This window comes from Haplochromis burtoni, unplaced genomic scaffold, assembly GCF_018398535.1.
Source record: "Haplochromis burtoni strain Fernald_Lab_line unplaced genomic scaffold, NCSU_Asbu1 Contig_179, whole genome shotgun sequence".
Taxonomy (NCBI): domain Eukaryota; kingdom Metazoa; phylum Chordata; class Actinopteri; order Cichliformes; family Cichlidae; genus Haplochromis; species Haplochromis burtoni.
The window spans coordinates 1,032,007-1,049,126 of NW_024582540.1; the positions used below are offsets into that span (position 1 = coordinate 1,032,007).

General features: G+C 41.6%; 1 protein-coding gene across 4 annotated transcripts in view; it reads right to left on the bottom strand.

The window, feature by feature from the left end:
* LOC102302058 (membrane-associated guanylate kinase, WW and PDZ domain-containing protein 2) overlaps positions 1-17,120 on the bottom strand; it is a 101,784-nt gene that overhangs the window by 49,020 nt on the left and 35,644 nt on the right. For all 4 annotated transcript variants that reach the window (XM_005934185.3, XM_014337433.2, XM_014337434.2 and 1 more), the window contains exons 3-4: positions 4,930-5,049; positions 465-689 (exon numbers count right to left, since the gene is read on the bottom strand). In XM_005934185.3, the coding sequence (XP_005934247.1) occupies positions 465-689; positions 4,930-5,049 (345 nt within the window). The remainder of the gene's footprint in view (positions 1-464; positions 690-4,929; positions 5,050-17,120) is intronic.

Consider the following 17,120-nt stretch of genomic DNA (forward strand, 5'->3'; position numbering starts at 1 on the left):
ATATATACTATTTACTTATTATCATTTATTTATTAATTTTAGTATTTTGTTATTTTATTTTTATTTTATTTTATTTTTATTCTGTCCTTACTTTGGTCAGCACTTGTTGTTTAAAGTGCTATATAAATAAAGTTGGCTTGGCTATTGCAGTCATGAGGGTGGACTCAGAGGGAAAAGACACTCTTAATTTTCCACTTAAGGGACAATACAGGTTATGCATCACCTGCTGTGACAACTGGCCTTTTTCAGTGGTTTGACTCAAAAATGCCAGTAGGACGGCAACAAATAACCCGGGGGACAGTCCAGGCCTTCAAACTCTATTTTCTCCTCACCGAAATATGAGTACATAAAGTCTTCGTGGCCACGGCACTTGTGAAACAGAATGTAATTTTGGCTGTGAGTAAAAGAGAAATGTGGCATGCATCAACAGGAAATTCATATTTTTCTTACTCATCCTACAGTACCTGGTGTGATGGCCACCCCGTTGCCATTGACAACTGGGCTCTCCTCTTCCTCCTCCTCAGGCGGCTCCAGACTGGCGCGCTGCTCCATGTTGCTGACTGACTGGTTCCTCTTTCTCTTGCCCTGGGCGCTTGGCCGGGCTCCGGGCAGCAGGGCCTCACTCACATTCAGAGGAGGGGCTGCCGGGGACGGCTCGGCTGGAGGTTTCGGTGTGCCGTAGAAGTTATCTGAGGGCAGAGAGGCAGCGTTTGTGTTAGAGGCCACATGCACAACCAAAGTGGGATCCCAGGTGATGTAACACACCGTCTGGGAGGCGGAGTAAAGGTCCACAGCTCGCAGACAGCTGTGGCTTTGAACAGATGACTGCCTTTCAAAATGAAAGATTTATCTGTCTGAACAGAGTGCCGCAGAAATAACTTAGGCCATGTTTTTGCCTGGTAACAAATCATTTCTATTAAGTCTAATCAATTTACCCACTGGCTGGTGTTTCAGCGAGGAACAAGCATATGCAGTTCCATTTAATAGAGGCCTTCTGATAGACGTTAGTCTGAAAACATGACTGGAGTCAGAACACAGGCTTTTTAATCACAGAGAACATAACAAGGATCCCAAAACAATAACCCAGGAAAAAAAAAAAACAAGCTGTCTATTTTCTAACTCCCTCAATTTCCCATTCCATTCCACAAAAACACCGGCTTAGAAAGAAAATTGGACACCACAAAATGACTAAACAAACAACAACAATACTAAGACGACAGGAAGTAATGCCCCACACATAGAAGTCAGTGTCATCAATGTCCTTATCATTTAACTTGCAAAATTATTTTCTGCCCTATGATGACATTTCTTTACTATTGGGGGCGTTTCCTAACTCTGACATATCTCCTGAAAAGGAGGCACCCCCGGCATCGTCCACTAAATTTATCATCCAATCATTGTCGCACCCTTTTTCATCGCTCAAAGGCAGAGGAAACGCCCTACAGACTTCTAAAACGTCACATTTTATACAGGAGAAAAACTGCGAGAGAGGTTCATCCTGAACTGTCACTTTGTTTTGTGACCCGACTACACAATCTTTCGCAGCGTGCACCTCCTTTTCCATTCAGAACTGGCCTAATTCTTTGTCGCACAGATTCAAAGTAGATTTTGGTCCACATTGACGTGATGGCGTCGACAGCTGCTGCAGATTTGTCTGAGATCAGGTGAGTGTGGAGGCCATGAGAGTACAGTACTCTATGTCGTGTTCAAGACGAGATGAGATGAGCTTTGTGATCAGGTGCGTTATCCAGCTTGAAGACTAGCACACTGTGGTCATAGATAGGTGCACATGATCAGCAACAATACTCGGGTAGGCGGTGGTGTTTAAACAGTGCTCATTTCTGACCTTGCCATTTAAAATTTCAGCAGAAATCAAGAAAAGGCTTATTTTGTTTTTAGACTCTTTTGGTTAAGCCCTGGAGATGTGGGTTGGTGCCCATCTGGCACCAACAACCATGCCACACTCAGCAGTTTGTCTAAACCACGTCTGCAAGCCTAAATGCATTCAGTTGTTGCCGTGTTGTCTGATTAGATATCTGTCTTAACGAGCACTTGAAAGTGGCTGATGAGTTTATTTCCAGGGCTTAGACTTCCTAGTCTGTCCCAGCCTTTTTTCTTTTTTTACTTTCTTTGTTACTCTGTGTAACCTCAACACACAACCCCTATGAAAGATTTAAACAGAACAGCAGCAGCAAGTTAGCAGAAGCATTTAATTACCTTTCATTGAATAAAAGCAGAGAAACCTAGACAGATATTCTTCTGCAAGGAGAAACCTGGATTTGGTTTCAAAAGAAAGATCCATTTTCAGGCACAGCATCTTAGGGTTAAATTACACGTCTCCATTGCTTCTGTACTAGATTACTTGACTCACTAGTTTGCTGGCTCCTAAAGCCCAAACCAGCTGTTTGTTCTCACTAATTAAGCTGATTCTTCCTGAGCTACAACTGTAATGTTGGACAGAAATGTGGAAGTATGTTTGGAGAATCATTATCAGAGTGTAAGTGGGAGGAATAACAGATTAGTTAAAGTTGGGCTGGGTTTCAATAATAGTCACCGGCATCTGCAGCAGCAGGCCGGCACTTAATGAATCGGGGGGAGATTTTAGTTTCTCCTCAAATGTAGAATTCCAAATATAAGTAAGTCCTCTGGGATAGATCATGTCCTTTTATATGATAAAAGAAATCCTGTACTTTCTCTAATTAAACCTCTAAATGATTAAAATTACATAAAGGAAAAGCAACTAAAGAACAGCTCTAAAGAACTGGAGCTTTTTATTTTATAATAATATGACACTGCAAGTATATTTTATGGTAAAAAGTCAGAATTAGGCAACGTGAAAGAATAAACTTTGATTTATAAGCTGAGCAAATTTATTCCGCATGGCTTTTTATGACTTTTGTGGATCTAGTTTGCCTCCATCTGCCCAGACAGTCAGCTGACTGTTTGGACCGACATGGCTAACTACATAAAAACTAATCACAGATGAGCGCCAGTCTACCGAGCATAAACCAAAGAACGGGAGAAGGAGGCAGCAATAAAGGACAACACGACCAGCAGGAGGAGCACAGGCATTACAGCCACCACTTCCTCCACAATCTGTGAAAAATATAAATCTGCGCCCGCTGGCACATGTAGACAAAGACACAAGTATAAAGCCCCTTAGGCAGCAAGCACCACCTGTGAAAGGTTAAAGAAGAGATCCTTGAAAGAACTTAAGGCTTTCTGGGGTAAGTTTAGGCCAGAGTTCCTCCTCATGCCTCACGTTAGTTTTAAAAATAAACTCTTCCCTTGATCTTGAATGCTTGAGACGCCTGAAGGCATCCTGGTTTTTGTACAGTTCAACATCCACCTTCAGCTGTGACTCATCTCACATGATCACATACGTAAGCTCCTATGTGCACCAATTCTTGCATTCACATGTACACCCACATGGAATACAGTGTCCAGACTCCGCGTCTGATTTTAGTCTCCTTCACTGCCTGCATTTAATTTTTTTTCTCTTAAAGGCACTGAGTTTGTTTTTGTTGTCTGCTTTTTTTTTTAAAGTCTTCGTTTCTCTCTCTACACAAAGAGAAGACAATTGCACATGAAAAGCACAGAATTAAGAAGGCTGTCCTTTTACATAGTGTAAACAATGAAAGGAAAAACAATCGGAGCAGCTACACAACAACAACGACAACAAAATAATTTGACAAAATATATGCAGTGGGGTTTTTGAATTGTTCTCCACGTTTAGCAAGCTTTGGCTTTGTAAAAGGGGACCATGTCACACGCGGTAACCCTGGAAAGTGAAGCAGCCAGTGCTGCTTTTTAGCTGTGGTTAGAAACTGGGACAGGAGCTATCTGAATCTAAATCTCACAGTCTACTGCATTCTTTTATCTCAGGTGTTAGAAGACTTTATCATGCTTTAGTAACCTTAAACTGCATGGTGGTCAGTTCAGAGATGTGCTTTGGAAAACCAGACCATTTCAGTGTGTAACGCTAACAAACGTCACAGGTGAGTGCATCTCCAAGGAAACAGTGAAAGCGTATGCTGCTGTCAAGACTCCCAGACTCACTGCTATCCTTGCTTTAATTTATAAGACAGAAATGAAGCCCATCTCTCAGTTATGCAATTTAGGCTTTTTTTCACATTGTGAAAAACAGTAATTTGAGTTAATGAAATTATAAATTATTCCATAATCAAATTACACCCATATATCACCCGGCATACATCCGGTCTCTGATTCTTCCGTCTCCACTCTCTTATTTTATTATGCATTACAAAATGAGTTGCAGCATCTCTAGTGCAGCCACCCAGAAAGAGACAGTTCCCCCCAGTGGGTATAACTAAGCTCGGTGTCAAGGGAAATGTACGCTGCAGACACACTGCAGACACACACTTGTGACATGAACATGAAGACAGGAACACACATATAACCATACATGCGCCCATATCCCCTACATTCACACACACACACACACACACACACACACACATAATTTGTGTGCGTGTGTTCAGTTGCACACAGAGGAGAAAAATAAAACTGCTTCTGGGCAAATGAACCAGCAAATCCCCCATCTGTAGACATATCCCTGACAGTGTAGCAAAGCAGAGATGCACAGACTTGACATGACTTGGAAATGGCTTTCGTCCAGCTCACGCACACACATACACACAAACTGTTGAACAACCACAGGAGGAAACTATGATACTGAATAAAATCAGTGCACAAGACTCATTTTGTTTATTTGAGCATCACCTGACGCATCGAATTAATCAAATAAATATACACATGTTGTTGCGCAGTGTATGTATATACATAAACATTTTAAAAATAGAAAACTGGTACTACCGAAACATACGTTCCCATTTTTCCTCCCCGTGCACCTGTACTTGTCCTGCAGATGAAGCCTATTTTGTGCACAGCAGCATTCCCAGAGCTCACCTTCATAGGTTCCACTCTCTAGCAGGGCTCCACTTTGCTCCAATTCCATAAAACGCTCCACACTCACAAAGTTGTAGTCCACCCCTGGCACCTCCCCCTCCTTAGGTTGCCTGGTGGTACCTGCAGAGACAGAGAGAGAGAGGGCGAGGAGGAAGAGGAGGGGAGAGGAGGGAGGGAGAGGTCATTAGAACCAAATGGGGCACTTGAGAAGAAAAGGCAGGAAGGCAGAGAAAGCGCTCAGAAAAAGGGCTGGATGGGAAAAGACGGCAGATTTGAGGCTACAAAGTGTACGAGAGGAAGTGGGAGGGGAAGGGAAATGGAACAGAAGTGGGTGACTGAGGAGTCATCACTTGTGATAGCCAAATCCATTCACACAATTGTGTGTGTGAGTGACAGTGAGAGACAGCGAGAGAAGAGCAGGGAGAGCAAAACACCAACAGCAAACCACCATTATTCAGTTCCTATGAGCCAATCCAATGCTTCTTTAGTAATGAGTGAATCAATATGGCAGTTTTAGGAAGCATAACTCAAACCTCCTTACACAGCACACAATACAGCGCCGATTGGATTATTGTAGAAACAGCAGGAATGCAGACGCACCACATTACCATGCAGCAATTAGAGCCTTCCTGCATCAGTGCTCTGGAGATCTCCATCAGCGCAGCGGCGTCGAGGCTCGACTCTGTGATGGCAGCAATGGGAGTTTTGAGTTTAATGAGGTGCTGTGTTTGTGTCTCTGCCAAGTGGACTTACAGTTCGGGCTCAGTAAAGTATGCTGCCGTTGATGCCTGCTCTCTATCGATCACGCCTGAAAACAATCATTGGTATGGAGCGGACAGGGAGACCGCTCTGAGCTGTTCCCAGGACTCGGGTCCACAGTGTAACAGCTAAGTCGGATTGATCTGGCTGCGCGGGTTACCAGAAAGTGTACGATTTGTGCCACGTCCAAGTGTACAGGTCTGAAAAGCAAGTTTTTGGAAAGCTAAAATTGGGTACATGCCCTCAGGTATGAACAGAGGGTATAAAATTCTTACAGGCATCACAGCAGAAGTGTGAGCTGTGGGAGATTAAAACAGCAGGTGGATGAGGTGCTGTGGGCTCATACACGACACACTCATGCATGCAGAGAGAGAGGGGTGGCTGCAGCATCCTCTAACTCTCCCCCAAATCATTAGATGTCTATTGATCGTCTGTCACTGCTTTATTCCTGTACTGCATCCACTGAACATTCTCAGCTGTATTTACTTCACTACTGGGAGCAAAGATGGCAGCCTGGCAACACCTAATGAGTGAGGAAGCAACACCAAGAACATCAGACATCGGCAGACATCTATTAAACTTTAAAACATGGCCACACTGCGCACAGACTGTGGTGTCTTTTTTGTACTTTTCTCTCTCTGTGTGCATCTAAATGTGTGATTATACTGTGTACTTGCGTTTTTGACTGTGATTGTTAGCAAAGTGCCCAGTGTGCCCATAATAATCCCATTTCCAAGCTGATCACAGCTCAGTCAGACACCGTGAGTCCACAACCCCACTGGAACGAGAGTGCAGTGTGCGTCGCTGTGAGTATGTATCACCCTTCCCATCACTTGATGGACTCAGATCAATATTGAATTAGTTGACAATGATGTGAATGGCACTAAGACTTATAAAGAGCTCTAAGATCCATAAAATAAACATTCAGTTAATTTGTTTATTTAACTTACAAAAATTGAGTTTTTCTGCATAATTAAGCTTGAACAGAAATGTAAACTTTGGCAGAGGCTTTGCTTTTAAACAATACACAATTTAAGCTTTTTTCCCCTGAAAAATAGATCATGTCTGCTCATAAATATTAATGAACTAGCACCATTCTGCTAGCAGTAACAATAAAACTGAGCACATGTCCAATTTTGTGGTTGTACTTAAGAGGAAAACTGTAAATAATATACATGTATATATAATCCTTGTTATCTTCAAAACAGTGAACATCAGAGATGCTTCCAAAACCACAGTTAAGCTACACTTACATAGAAGAAAAAAGAAATAAAAGCAGAGGTCCAAATATGCTCATTCTTGGCAAATGTGCATATTTGCTTCTGTATTTCTGCATTTGGGAAAGGGAAAATCTGCCTCGGCTATTATATTATATATAGTCCACCAACTTCAGAAGTATTGATGGGAATTTCTTTCAGGCTGTAGTTTTTATGTTTTCATACTGGATTGCATTATTTCATATGGTATAATAAAAATCTTCCCCACCTCCATTGGCTGACTCATCACTCCTCTGACTCAGTCTGTACAAACATTTATCATCATAATCTCCACAAACATGACGTATTTTGGAGGCTTATTTTACAAGATTGCATCATAGTGTCAGGTGACCATTTTAGATACAATTTCAAAAACACAAACACCCTCTAACGCAGCCTCACATGCTCCTGCGAAAATGGTCTTCAATGCCACTTGAACTACACTCAGCTGTTACACTTAAAGGAATAATGCAGATGATATTAATACCAATGTCAACAATGCCATAGGCACACAGACACAGATTACCAGAGAGGCTGTCTTTAGCGTTAATGTGGTTACTCCTTTAAAAAAATATTTTGCTATACTAAAGCAAACTGAAAAGAAGACGTGCAAGAGGTCTACAAAATAATGACTCAATAGTGATTCTTGGCTTGATTGAGGACACAAATCCCAGTCTCCTGAGCGAAAATCATGTGTCTGATGTATTTATCTACCACAATCCTCTCCACATACACTCTATCACTTTTTCTACCATCTCATGTCCCCTGAAGATAAACCTCTTCCACTACAGGTACCTTCAGCTGTTGAGGCATGTAGCCATGGACTGATGTCAAAATGATGTGCAACCATGCATACACCAGAGTGTTTATATTTTTTCGTGGAGCCGAGTTTAAACAGTCAAATAGCTGCAGTACGTTTGGGTGCAAAGACACGCTTTAAAAGAACAATTGCAAAGAAGAAGAAGAAGAAAAAGAAGGACGACCACGGCATGTGCAGTGCGACGCTGAATATCCCCAGCTGGCCAGGTGGTGCTGGCCGCCTTCCACGGAGTACAGCTATTGATCTGTAAGATCAGATTGAAATTATTCTGCTGCCCACACCAGAGTAGGCAGAGCCTGCTGGCATACTGATGACCTGCTGATAGCCTTCTCCCACAGCTTCCTTCAGTGGACACACCAACTAAGCTGAGAGAGGCAGAGTGGGAGAGAGGGAGGGAGTAAGTCTTGTTGGATCTGAGCTGGAAATATTGATCGAGTATCTGGGTTTGAGATACTTTTCCTCGTTTCTCCTTTATCCTTACACATTTCTGCTCAGAGTGCATTACCTATTTTCCTGTGCTCTTCCTCCTTCCTCCCAGTAAATACCTATAAAGTTTTTATTACAAAGAACATCGTTTCCAGAAAAATCCAAGCATTGTTCTTTCTGCCTCAGTTACCATATTTCACCTGTCTTCATCCTTACTTAACCTTACCAACTTTAGTTTTCGTATCTGGGAAAACTTTAACAGTGAAGGCAGAAACAATTTAATCCGTAACTGTCTGTGTAGGTTCTCATTCATCCAGGACATGGCAACCTAAGGAGCATGTAAAGAAAAGCAACCAAAACCAAACTGAAATTCCTTCAGTTTGGTTTTGGCAATTTTCTCTTCATATTTTTTCATGTGAAGACACAAAGACCTAAACAATGCTTTAAATATTTACCGCTTGAAATCTTTTCTATCGTATTTCCAGTTAGTAAGGGCTGTCTCTGCCTGTGCAGCTACCCTTGGAAAATCCCGGAAACTATTCTAATGATCATCAAACTACAGTAACTATCTTTACTGATATCCACACACGGGTGTCAAACGTTGTCATTAAGAGTGCAGAGGGGTCATCAAATGTCATCTTTATGGGGGAAAGAGTTAATAAATGATGCAACTGCACAGGTGCTCAAATTAAAACAAAAAATAGCAGCAGACTCCACAAAGTGGAGGCAGTGATGCTCTCACACAGCCAAAAACACTGCTGCGGTTGACTATTGATTGGGTTTCATGCTTTTGCTAATAAAAGGTTAAAATCGGCTGTGAGCCAAAAATGGTCTTTGCATCACAATCAGCCAGTGTACCCAACCCTCTCAGAGGTGACGCTGCAGGAATACGAGCACCACCGAGATTTATGGATTAAATGACTTAAATCCACAATAAAACAGAAAACCTTGGAGCTGCCTCTCTCAGAGGGAAAGACACTGTCTGCCTCAAACCCTGACAGCGAAGAACTACAGAATATTTTCTGTGGATGTGTGTGGGGGAGAGAACAGAGAGAGACGATGTAGAAACACAACAAGGAAAGTCCATTTAGAGCAAAAGCTAAAATAGATGATATACTGAAATAACTCAGCTGGGTGTGAGATGATAAGAGGACAAAGACCTTTGCTAAATTATAGAGTGGAGGGAAGAGTGGCAAGCAGAGAAACACAGAGAGAGGCAGCAACAGAGAAGGAGACAGAGAGAGGGGGGTAAAAGGCTGATTGGTTAACCTCGCAGTGCATCCACAGCAGCTTGCAAGTGTGTTTGAGAATGTGAACTGTGTTCATTCGCATATTTATATAATTAGACAGGAAGTCACCAAGAGGGAGAAGCAGAGTGGTGGAGATTCAGGGCTAAAAATAGATTATCGATGGACTGATTAACATAATAAAGGTTGGGGAAAGGCAGGCAAATGATACGGTCTCTGCGTGAGAATGTGTGGGAGCAAGGAGGTGTGTGTGGAGTGGGGGTGTCAAGCGAGTCTCTCTTATTAATAGTTAATACTGTAATCTATAGACACAGAGCACGGGATGTCATTATTTTCTCCAGAGTTCTTATACTCATTATCCTCCACAGTAATTTTAATAAATTTGTGGTTATAATGCAAAGAACATTTATATGATAATAGGACTGAGCAGCAAACCCAGACTAGTAAAGCTGGATGTGCATAGTTCCACAGAATCATCTCTGAGTCTCTGTGTGCACACAGTCAGGCTCATAAGTATTTGGACTGTAAATTTTGCCTCTACACACCAGCACAGTGGATTTTAAATAAAGCTATCAAGATGTGATTAAAGTGCAGACTTTCAGCTTTAATTCAAGGGGTTTTTACAAAAGCACTGCATTAACCGTTTTGGAATTTAAATAATTTTTATACACGGCCCCCTTTTACAGAGGAAAAAAAAAAAAGTAATTAGGCAATTGGCTGACAAGCAGTTTCATGGCCAGGTGAGGCCAGTTTCCTCATTAAAATTAAGCAGAGAACATCTGGACTGTATTACACAGTATGACGTCCAAAGAGATGTTGGTGTGACTGAAGGAGGCCATCATTAGGCTGGAAACGAAAACAAAGCAGAGATACAGCAAAAACTTTAGGAGTGTTGGAATCAACGATTTGGTATATTCTTAAAAAGAGCGAACACACCAACGAGCTCAGCAACACCAAACTGCCTGAGGGACCACAGAGACAAAGTACAGGGTGACAGACTGTTTTCCCCAGCTAAGAAAAACCCTTTACAACATCCGATCAAGTCAAGACGAGGTCAGCGTGCCATTTTAAAAAGTCTTTGGACAGATGAAACCAGGCATAACTTCGACCAGAATGATGGAGAAGAGAAAAGTATGGAGAAGGAAAGAAACACATTATCACATTAATGGTCAAACATGTTGGAGGCAATGTCATGGCACAGGCACGTATGGATGCAGGTGCAAGCGTTTCACTTGTGTTTATCAACGATGCGGCTGCTGACAGAAGTAACAGGATGAAAGTGAAGTGCACGGCACCGTATCATCTGCTAAGATTCAGCCAAACGCTGCAAAACGGAATCCCAAGACAGAGAAACCGGCCAAGTCAGTCACCTGATGTTAACACAGCAGAGCGTGCTTTTATTGTTATCGAAGACAAAGCTGTAGTAAAGGCCGAGCATCTCAGAGGAAATGAAACAGCATTCGGTGGTTTCTAGACTTCATTTGTCTTTGCCTGCAAACGATTTTCATCCAAGTATCAAAAACAATCCTTATGTGTAAAGTTATGACAGTTTGTCCAAATAACTTTAAGCATCTGAAAACAGGAGTGCGTCAATATAAATGTGGAAAAAAACAGAAATACTAAACAGTTAATTTAATATTTCTTTTAAAAAAGCTGAAGAGCTGAACGTCTGTACTTCAGCCACGTCTTGATTGTTTAATTTAAAATCCACAGCTGTGCTGTACAAAAGCGTAGCTGTTTGTCTCACAGACCTCATATTCGTTTCTGAGCTGAGTGAATTTGTTACATAGACTGAATTAACACCAAATATAACTGTAACTAAAAATACTCCCTGAAAAGGTGAATAGCTGTGACACTCTTTCACGATAATCCTCTAGTGGGCTAAACGAGGAGGTTTATACGTGCATGTACAGAAGTGATAGCACACTAAATGTAGGTCCATTCTCACCTTATTATGCTGCACATCTTTTCAACTGAATTAGCACGTGGTGCTTTCTGCTTATCTGTTTAACCCTGCTACATCCTTTGGTGGGTATATATTAATATAATATTCAAAATTCTGTATGCTAAAAAAAAACTACATCTATTAGAAGGTGAGGTCAGAAGACACAATCTTGTTACAGTGTAATCAAAAAATACAGAGACAATGCACTGTCCTCAAAACCCTGAACCCGTTTACCCACAGTCGTTTCTAGCAGAGAGCAAGCAGAGCACCACAACAGACTGTCTCAGTTACACATCCATCCATCCATCCATCCTTTCTCCTGATTCTTGTTCCAATTTACCTCGTCGCTTTTCGTTCCACTATAGCTGATCTCTGTCCCCATTACTCCCTCCCTGTCTTTTTTAATCCGCTCCTTTTTCCCTTCATTATTCTCCACTCCTCTCGTCTCTTCTTCAGGCTCTGTCTAACACTTTGGTCTTCTCTTTCATTCACTCTCCTCCTTCCGTCTTCTTCTTCCCGGTTGACAGATGTGAAGTGTGACAGCAGGTCTATAGAAGAAGTATCATCGAGCACACACACACACACACACACACCCTTATTTACACTACAAAGCCTGGGCTACAGATGCAGCGACACAACATGGCAACACTCTGACAGGAGCGTATGCTCTCACGACAACACGTCAGTACTTGGCAACACAGACTCACCATGGTAACAAGCAGCAATATCTACACGAGCTGTTCATAAATAATATTTATGTCAGGTATGACACACCGCTTTGCATGTGGAGCCGTTTTACTAGTCACAGTGTCAGAGGTCTCCAGTTTGATCCTTTTCTGCTCTGCACCGCTGCAGGTGTGTGCTCGTCGCCGACTCTTACTTCATCAATCAATTACTTTTGCAGCATGGCTACCCAGAGCTCACACCTGGTTACCTCGGAGTAATTTACCTGTTGTTTGAGCAGACAGGTTTTACTCTGAAGGGAACTGCAGGCTGGGAGGACTAGGAGACTTGGATGTCATGTCTCAGTGTAAATCTCTCTCAGGGCAGAAGGATGCTCTGCTCCACATTTCAGTCTAGCTGCAATCATCAGTGAGACAGCGAGAGAGACAGGTGTGAGACTCACTGCTCGCTCTGCTACAGACAAACCAAATTTAAGGTGGACTTTCTAAGCTTTTCCTTATTTCCTGTCACATATATACTGTTGCAGTGGAGAAAGCTTCAAATAATGAGGGCTGTGCATTTATACATTATCCCTATGATCCAGAAGCTCCGGCTTCACACAGCTCCAAACGCTCAGTTTCAAACAGATTCTGCTCCATTCTTTGCTCTTAAAAAGAGAGGATCTCCATAATATGGACATCTCACTTCACATTTAAGGCTGTATAAAGGTTAAAACAAGCAGAATTATTGAGCTTTGGATGTGCAGTAGGTGGATCGGTTGTTAGGCCGGCTGTTTATCCTTGATTTTTCCTTATTTCCTTACCGAAGACATTGGGAGAAACGAAAAGACATGGTGGTTAGCACTGTTGCCTCACAGCAAGAAGGTACTGGGTTGAAACCCCACCTGGGGTCCTTCCATGTCTTTGTGAATTCTGACTTCCTCCCAAAGGTTAATTGGCGATTATAAAAGTGACCGTGCAGTAGGTGTGAATATGAGTGTGAACAGACTGGTGACCTGTGCAAGGTGTACCCTGTTTCTCACCATGTGACAGCTAGGATAGGTTACAGGCCCAGGAAAACAGGGAAAATGGATAGAGTGAGAAAACTGAAGGTATATTGTTCCAGACTTCTGGGATACCAAGAACCTGGGAGTGATCTTTTGACAACGCTCACTTTTTATGAACAAATATTGCTGTCAAAGCTAACTTAGTTCAGCTTTGATACTTGTGAAGTTGAAGCCATTTCTCTTCCTTTAGAGACTTTGAAAAGGTTAGAGATGCTTTCATTTCAGCTCAGCTTGACTATTGTAATAGTTTTTTTTCATTCAGGTGTCAGTCTGTCTTTCTTTGTCGACCGCAGCTGCTCGGGTCCACAGTCTCCTACATCAACTCCCAATCAGTTTAAGATTTGATATTGTTTTTTTAAGTCATTACACGGGATAGTGGCCCCATATCTCTTTCCACTAGATCTCCGAGGTCTGCTAAGCAGATGATCCGAGTTGCTCTGAGGTGCAGAACCAACATCTGGATATCAGACCTTTACTGTATTTGCTCCTAAATAACAGAAAAAAAATTGCTTTTCACATCTGGATTTCTCCAGATATTTTTAAAACTCCCAGAAAAACTATTTATTTTGGAGCTTTTAAACCTGACATTTGTTTTCTTACTTGTATTCTTTTAATATTTTTTATGTTATTATTATCTGATTCTCTCAGCTGTACAGCAGATTGAAGAAGACAGATGTTGACCAAACACAGTGATAAATTGGCTTGACGTATTCTAAATTACACTGACTTGCTCATGAAGCTGCATCAGTCATGTCGACCCGTTCGGTGCTGGAAAGTGAATAACAGTAATTCTTTAAAATGGTGAACTATTCCGTTACCTGGCAGTTTCAGGAAGGTTGCATCATTACTGATGTCAAGCGGCCTATTAAATAAATCGTTTATCAATAAAAAAATTAATCCTGTCTCTTGCACTAAGCACTGAAAATGTCAAAGAGCCTTAACAGCATCTTTAATCAAACGATGGGACGTTAGCCGGTTAACTGACTTATTCCAGATTTTTTTTTTTTTATGTGATTATTTATCTGTATGTGTTGACTTTTTAACATTTGGATGCACAAATTATAAACTCGCCGCGTCACTTGGAGACTGTGTTGCTCATTTTTCATATGATTGACTATTTTGCATTTTTTCTTGTGAAGATTTTTTTATTGTTAACGGGACACAAAAACATGAGAAAATGCTCTAAAACCAGCTAATGTCTGCCATTTTTGCAGCCTTGACTTATCAACCATCTGAATAATTGGTGTAGTTATTCGCTAATGTATTGGAAAAAATGTCAGTGTGTTCATGCTGTCAATAATCATTCACATGTAGAGTTATCAAAATAATATTTTATGCGCGTTCTTTCCCTTTTAAAGCAGTCCGGGTTAAATGACATGTCATTTCTGAGTAGATTAGATAATTTTCTATCTAATTTTTTCTCCTATTGGAGGAAAGTGTCTTTGCAATGTCTACTTACTCTACTCACTGTTGTGCAGCAAAGACGTAACAGCATCAATAAGAAGAACATTTTCAGAGACCTTTCATTGTATATAGTAATACTTGCAAAGATATTAAAGCTTGTTTTTTTTAAACAATATTTGATTGTTTAATGTGGCTATTGCTCAGTGGTCACCATCGCTTATCTTATTCAGCATTGGGTGGGAGTGGTTGGAGCCTTTCCAGGCTGTGATAGGGCGAGTGGTTGGATACACCCCAGACAGGCCACCAGTCTCTTGCAGGGCTAGCACAGAGAGACAGCCAACCATTCACACTCACATTAACAGCCAGTTCAGAGTCACCAATAACCTTAACAGATAAGCAGGCAGAAGATAAACTCCACACAGGAAAAAAAGCCACAGCAGGTTCAAACTCTGGATCTTTGGATTGCTCACGTGTGTTCATTTAGAAGGGGTTTTAAAATAAGATCCTGAAGACTATACCATGGGGCAAAACTTTCCTATTAAAGGGATCTGGTAATGTACTGAACACAAATATGCTCTTATATTGACACCAAACAAATAAGTTAAACTCAAATCAGCTCTAATCTCAGCAACTCTCTGCTTACCACCAAAACACACCTTAAAGTATTTTTCTATGTGTTTTTTTTTTCCTTCAGCTTGACATATTTTCTATGTTTGGACATAAAAATGAAATGAAATTCTGTGTGTTTTTAGCTTGTCATTAAAACCCAAGACTTTCACAATGCATCTGTCAGTTACTCCATCAGAAAGAGCAGATGACTGAGACAAAATATGGTTTTCTAGGGAATTCAAATTTCCTCCATAAACTAAAGCAGGCAGTCAATTAAACCCCTTCTTTAAATGATACCTGGCAGTGTGCATTCAGATTAAACACTGCAGCAGGTGTGGAGCTCCTTCCATAAGTCTGTCTGTCAGATACAGAGGCTGCTGCAAAGACAACTGCTTGCTAGATGTATCAGCGAGTCGGTGTCTGCGTGACATTGAGAAATTACCCTTGCACCAAGGCATTTCCTGCGGTGATGGAAATCAACCGCGACAGGCTGAAAAGCACCTTTATTAGTCTGCAGATCTGAATGACGAAGGATGAAAGCGGGGGATAGCATAATCCTCACACAGAGGCGGTGTATGGTATACTCACTGGCCACTTTGTTAGGTACACCTGTTCAACTGTGTGTTAATAGGAATATGTAATCGGCTAATCACATGGCAGCAAATCAGGCACGCAGACATGATCAAGATGATCTGCTGAAGTTCAAACTGAGCATCAGAATGACACTTATTACAACCAAGGTATGCAGAAGAGCATCTCTGAACACACATCCTACCTCAAACAAATGGGCTACAGCAGCAGGAGATCACACCGGGTGTCACTCGTGTTAATTAAGACAAAGGAATCTCACCAAAACTGAACAACAGAAAAGAAAATTGTTTATTCTCAATTTCTGCTGTGACATTCTGATGTTAGGGTCAGAATTAGCTATCAACAACATGAAAGCATAGATCTACCCTGCCTTGCATCAATGGATCAGGGTGCTGGTGGTGCAATGGTGTGGAGTATATCTTGTTGGTGCAGTTAGTATTAACTTAGCATCGTTTTAATGCCACCGCCTACCTGAACTGTTGCTGACCACATCCCTTCTGATGCCTGCACCCAGCAGGAAAAGGCACCGTGTCACAAAATTCAGGCCATCTGATTTCTCTAGCATGACAATGAGCTCATTGTACTCAAATGGCTTCCACAGTCAACAGATCCCAATCCATTAGAGCACCTTTTGGATTTGGTAGAACAAGAGATTCACATGATGGATGAGCAGCCAACAAATCTGCAGGAACTGTGTGATCCTGTCATGTAAATATGGACTAAAGGAGGAAAGTTTCAAACACCTTGCTGAATCAGTGCCTCAAAGAATTAAACTCTCAAAGCAAAAGTACCAGCAAGATGCACCTAATAAAGTGGCCAGTGAGTATGCTTATGGCAAAATGTAAAGGTTAACCAGTGTAAAACACGTGAACTCACTGAGGTGTAAGTGTGCGATGACCATCACAGAATGAGCCAAGCTTATCACGCACATCTTTAAACTACCACAGAGAGAAAGCAACAGTGGTGGAGTGGAGACGGGAACATAAATATAAAACGCTTCCACAAAAACAAAGAAACAAACCAACAAACAGGAAAACTCATTTTGTGATTAGCTGCTGAGTGAGAGGATCACACTGAGGAGAGGGAAAAAAGGGGGTAAGACGACACCTGTCCAGAGCTTAACATGGAAGACACTTTGCAAACATAACCAATTCATTAATCATCTTCAATATTTACCATTTTCATTTCATAAAATTCATATCGTTCACTCGCAGTTTCTTTCATCTGTGGAACAACATTAATCCAGTGTGCCAATCACACTGCAGGGAGCACAGAACCACATCAAAGCATGTCAGCCAGCTCTTTAACAAGAGCAAGCCAGCAGGCAAATCACCCCTTTAAGGAGCGAGTCCCTGAGGGATGATGTATTCTCCCCCCCCTTTCTCTCTCTCTCACACACGCACAC